The 6,487-nt window shown below is 31.1% G+C and overlaps 1 protein-coding gene across 1 annotated transcript; it reads right to left on the bottom strand.

The window, feature by feature from the left end:
• Positions 1–1,959, bottom strand: HELRODRAFT_66433 (hypothetical protein; the record flags this gene model as incomplete). Its single annotated transcript, XM_009021619.1, has 7 exons — positions 1–255; positions 347–425; positions 628–733; positions 818–971; positions 1,114–1,281; positions 1,495–1,667; positions 1,776–1,959. 7 exons carry the CDS (start codon positions 1,957–1,959, stop codon positions 1–3), a joined length of 1,119 nt encoding a protein of 372 aa, XP_009019867.1.
• Positions 1,960–6,487: the final 4,528 nt, after the last annotated feature.

Here is a 6,487-nt window from a genome sequence, read left to right as displayed (position 1 = left end):
TCAAAAACTACTGAAACAAAACAAAATTCGAAATCCACTCTCAAAAAAGATACCTCCGATGAAAAACACCAGAGCGCAGAACTGCAGTAACAAAGAGCCAGTAACCAGTAAATAAGTAACGTAGTAAGAAATAGGTAATCCGGTAGTCAATGCCCAAAATGACCACATGATTAGGTCGTTGGGTCTTCTGTAAGTTACAATCTCTGTACCTTTTTTGAAGCAACCATGTTTCACAAACTCCTCATATAAATCATCCTGTGGTGGGTTTTTCCAAGTTTATCATTGTGGTTTTATTACAGTAGTATTTTGCTGTTACTGTTATCATAAAGATAAAAGTTATGCCAACTTTTTGCTTGTAGTGGTTTTGAAGCCAGGCTGCGCAGGCTTCTTCGTTATCAGTAGGTATGTCGCAGAGTGGAATCCTCCTTGTTTTTTGGATTTCAGATCACGGAGATGTACAAACAACACACAGGCAAACAGATACAACATACACAGCCACAGACAAACTACAAACAAATAAACTCGAAACAGCCACACACAAAAACCTCTGCCACACAATAAAACTTACCTACACACATATAAACGTGCACATAAACAAACAAACAAACAACATAGATGTAAACATACCTAGCATACATATATGCCCTACATGATTTTCCCTGTAATATGCTCATAAGAGTAGGAGATGCACTATCCTTTGCAAATGCTATTGTCAGGTCTAATACTGCTGGCACTGTAGCAATATTATTACAAGGTTTACTATTATATTTAGCCTTTTACATCAGGATCAGAAGAATGAATTTCACTCCCAAATAACCTTTTTCTTTCAAGCCATACATGGACAGAGTGAATCCCTTGGTCCTAGGAGAGAGATGATGCTTAAGGATGGGCAGGTTGTGCTTGGCTGCAAACTCCATGCTGAGTTTGTGCTTTGACTCAGTGAATCGAGTTCCTTCGCAGAATAGCAACAACTGTTTTGGTGGTTTTAGAAAATTTTTTCTTTAGATTTTTCATAAATTATCTATTTACAACAGCGTTAGGTAACATGCTCGTGAACAAGTCATTTCTCATATCATTAAAGAACAAAAACACAAAAATCAGAGAACTGCTAACAGTAAACCAGTATTTATCAGGAAAATCCTTGATATAATTGAGATCCCTGGCAATGATCTGCCTGTCCTTCTCCCAGTTCCTCTTCAAGAATATACTTTCTGCAAAGAACCAGGCCCAACCGAGCAGTGGAACCAATCGAAGGCTTGATTTTCCATAAATTTTTGTTCCCTAAAATATAAAATTAAAACAAAACTTTTTAGAATTTTAAATTTTATTATAAAACTAAAAAATATAAAACTACTAAAAGTAAAACAATCCCAAAATCTATAACTCAGAATGGAAATTATGACAAGTTAATGTGTCAAACATTTGAATAAAATATTTCTACACAATGATTGGAGTACTAAATACAAAAAGGAAAAAAATACAAAAACTAGAGACCCCTAGCATTTTAAATCTTTCAGAAAGTATCCAAGACATGAGCCAATCGATATCATATTTGTGATTCATGATGACAATTGTATGCTCGTTTCCAATGTACTTCAGTATCGTTGGGTCCTCTAATAATAAGGTGCAATCAGATCCAGACCACCATTGCCCTAGGAAGGTAAATTCTGGAAAATATTTAGTTTAATCAATAAAGATGTAAATGAAGTTTAAAAATTAAATATTATAAAAAAATAATGTAAAGATGAAATTAAAAAATGTACAAGAACACATACGAGACCAATGGGCATAAGCCAGATACACAATGATTTTTCTATAGAGAGATTTACTGAAAGGCCAAACAAGTAGAAATGTCAACAGCATCAAGAAGCAGACGATCAAGCCACTTGATACAAAGGTCACACCAAGAAATAGATGAAAAGGTATGAAATTTGCTTTTAGCCATTTTATAACCTCCATTTTAAATTTTCAGTAATTTAATAATTTGAGTAGGTTTATGTCTTTCTTTCTATATTCAACCGCCAATTTTTAATTGTAAAATTCCTGGAAAAAATTAATAATTAATTATTAAATTTTAATTTGACTAAATAAACAAAAAAAATTGAATAAAATTATTAATTTAATATTAATTTAATTAAAATAAAATTATTTAAAAAAAATATGCAAAACAAAAGATTGGACTTGATTTTTTTTTTACTAACAACATGAAGTTCACTAATTTTGCAAATTAACTCAATCTCACTGTCACTTCAGTTTCAGTTTAGAGTTCAGTTTCAGCAGTTTAATTCAAAACCACAAAATTAAAAAAACAGTATGATCAAATAAAAGCTTCTAAATTAAAAAACCGGTGAACGATTTAATATAACTTTTTAATTAATTAAATAGTTTAAAATTAAATAAATAATCCATTCAATTCTAAAAGCAAAGTTTAATTGCTCAACTATCCGATTTTCTTTTCCTCGAGTTTCGATCTAATAACTTTTAAACAAAACACTGACGACCATCATATGCGCTAGATAATGATTTAGCTAAATCGTTAATTTTGAAAAACTAATGTAACGTTTAAATTTATTTTTATTGTTTTATGTACACTTATGTACCAAGATCTACCTGATTGAAGATCTATCAGCTTCAATTATCTCGGAAAACACTGGAAAGATTGCAGGGAGAAGATGTCGCGGTCAACAACGAATAACATTCGTGAAGTCCTTGTGTCACTTGTTGAATATTATCACATTTAACTGCTACAAAGTGTTTAAGATCTGGTTTTGTGGAGTTCGATGGTCAATAATATCCTGAAAAGATAAGGCACAAAAAAGAGAAGAGATACTTATACGATTTGCAGAAAAAATTTGTGTTTTGCTGAAAAAGTAATACTAATAAAATGTCTTAGTTTTACTTTGAAATTATTATAAATAAATAACCTAATACCGTTGGAGCGTGAGTGGTATAGCGGTAGCATAGTTGCCTTCCAAGCAATTGACCCGGGTTCGACTCCCGGCTCACGCATCTTTTTAGTTTCATCACGGATTTTTTTTTACCTTTTTAACAACAAATTTCAATAGAAAGATAATTTTGCAGAATTAACATAAAAATGATGTGCTTGTGCTACGTAAACTTTTTTCAATTGTTAGGTCAAAATGATTATTGCGGTATCATAAAAATGACGTATGTTAGTGGGTATTATACATACATTTAGACAAACAAACATACAGACAGATAAACAAACAAATAGACAGACAGACATACAGACAGACAGATAGACAAACGGACAGACAGACAAACATACAGACAGACAGATAGACAAACAAATAGACAGAAAAACACACAGATAGACAAACATACATAAATCAACATAAAACCATGTAAACTAAACAAATTATAAGACAAAAAACTGAAAAAAAAAATGAAAAAAGCGCTTGTCACGCATGCTACATAAAAATTGGGGAAAATCAAAGAGGAAATGTAGAGAAAAATCAAGACCCAATAAAAAAATACAAAATACAAATATATACAAAAGATACAAAGGTATAGATACACAAATGTACTACAAAGTGATAGAACCAGAAAAAAAATTGTAAAAGATACACTTATTTACAAAGAGATAAAAAATACCCGGAGAAACAAAAAATACATTGAAAGAAAAAATATAAAAATGAGATACTAAGAGAGATACAATAAAGATACAAAAAATACAAAGAAAATACCGAAACAAACATAGAAACGTACGTAAAAGACGTATTGGCAGACGAATAGGGAATTGTTTGTTGGGATTAAATTTTTTCCGACTATCCATTGCATGTCTGATAATCAGCATTATCTTCCTATTGTTTGCGTGCATGTAATTTTGTTTGTTTGTATCTTTTTTGTTTGTATCTTTTTTGTTTGTATCATTGTATGTTTTTTGTTTGTTGTTCTGTTTGTTCGTTCGTTCGTCTGAATGCATATGTATAACTTGTTTGTTTGTATCATTTCTACCTATTTCTTCTCTTTTTTTTTGAATCGTATCTTTGTATTTTGTGTTAGTAGACATGAACATTTCATTTGGCTGTTGTATTATTTTCGTGTGTGTATGTATGTGTGTGAATGTATGTGTATGTGCGTGCGCGTCTGTGTGCGTGTGTGTGTATCTGTTTCGAAGGGAAGACATCCATCCATGTTATGTTACTTTCTACTGTGTTTTCTAATTGGGAAGTCACTTTAATGCTTTTTTCATGCTTGTCATTCGTTCTTTTGCTCCTACATTCCCTCTGTTTTGTATTCTTTCATTAGCTCGTTTCGTCATTCATTCATTCATTCATTCATTCATTCATTCATTCATTCATTCATTCATTCATTCATTCATTCATTTGTTTATGTGTTAGTTCAGTTGTAAATTTCATAATTTAATTGGATGCTCATAGGAGAGTTCATTAATCTATTTCATCTTTTATTCGTTTTTTAATATAACTTTTCTTTCGTTCAGCCACATCAGTTGACATTCATTCATTCGTTCGTTCTTTCATTCCTCTTTATATTCATTCAGTCTTTTTTTCACGTTTTTTTCATTTATTCATCCATTCATTCATTCATCCATTTGTTTATTTATTCATCCACTCTTACGTTCCAGCATTCATGACGTCATTATTTACTTACCATATTAATTGTTTCAATAATTGCTTCATAAAAAAAACTCTCTCTCTACTACTTTTGTCCGTCAATCAATCATTCATCTGTTCATTCAATCGTTTTCTCTTTCGCTCATTTATTCATTCATTCATTCATTCACTCACTCACTTACTCACTCACTCGCTCACTCACTCACTCACTCACTCACTCACTCGCTCACTCACTCACTCACTCGCTCATTCATTCATTCACTCACTCACTCACTCACTCACTCACTCACTCACTCACTCACTCACTCACTCACTCACTCACTCACTCACTCACTCACTCACTCACTCACTCACTCACTCACTCACTCACTCACTCACTCACTCACTCACTCACTCACTCACTCACTCACTCACTCACTCACTCACTCACTCACTCGCTCACTCACTCACTCGCTCGCTCACTCGCTCACTCACTCGCTCACTCGCTCATTCATTCATTCACTCGCTCACTCGCTCATTCATTCATTCATTCATGCATTTATTCAGCTTCCTATTAATTCACTATATCAGTGTACGTATGTTTGTTGTGTATATGCATGCATGTGTGTACGTCTGTGTGCGTGTGTATGAGTGCGTATGTATGTGTGTAAGTGTGTATGCATGTGTGTATGTATATATGTTTGTATGTTAGTTTTTGTTTGAAGAAACAACCGCATACATGATAGTTATTGGAAAATAGATTGAATGACAGACAGACGTTTGGATGGATGGGTGGATAGGTATGGATGAATGGATAGATGAATGGATGTATTTGTGTATGTATGTATGTATGTGTATGTATGTATGTATGTGTATTTATGTATGTGTGTATATGTATGGAAAAACAAAACATAAACAGTTAAGCAAAAACATAAACAAAGGCCTCGCGACTAGCCCATAATGTCCTTATACATCAGGCACTTTCATTCTCTCTCTCTCTCTCTCTCACTCTCTTTCTTTCGTAATCCATCTCTCTATACTTTGTATACAATATAATATAATATAATACATACTGCATACCATTATTATATATTTATATAAAATATATATATATATATATATATATATATATATATATATATATATATATATATTATTTGTATGTACTTGTTCAATTTACAGATTAAAATTTGTGAATTCAAGTGCAGCCTATATATATATATATATATATATATATATATATATATATATATACAAACCCAATACACACACTACTTAACACATAAAAACGTGAGTACACACACATACACACACACACACACACACACATATATATATATATATATATATATATACATCATCATCATCATCAGAATAACCATCGTCGTCGTCATCACCTTCATCAGAGTGATCATCCTTCCTTCTTAATAAAATTCACGTAAGTGCGCGCGTGTGTGTGTGTGCCAGGATAGCCGAGCCAGTTCAGAGTGGAAAATTATTTATTTATTATGTTTTATTTATTTTTAATTTAAAATACTAAGGATAACAATAATAATTATAGTAATAATAATATTAATAATAATAATAGTAATAATAATAGTAATAGTAATAATAATAATAATAATTAAAAATGGGATAGTACAGAAGATTTCGTTTGAAGATTTCAAGAATATTGTTTTGACGAACGGACGAAGTAAGAAAATTTATTGTTGTTGTTATTAGTATTATTATTACTGTTATTATTATTGTTATGATTATTGATTTTACTGGTTTTTTTCAATAATAAATTCACATTATTGTTATTATTATTATTATTGTTGTTATTATTATTGTTATTATTATTATTATTATTATTATCGTTAATTTCAACATTATTGATATTATTATTGTATGTATGTATTTTTAATGTA

The sequence above is a fragment of the Helobdella robusta genome (genome assembly GCF_000326865.2).
Source record: "Helobdella robusta unplaced genomic scaffold HELROscaffold_3, whole genome shotgun sequence".
NCBI classification, from domain to species: domain Eukaryota; kingdom Metazoa; phylum Annelida; class Clitellata; order Rhynchobdellida; family Glossiphoniidae; genus Helobdella; species Helobdella robusta.
This window is presented reverse-complemented; position numbering and strand designations above follow the sequence as displayed.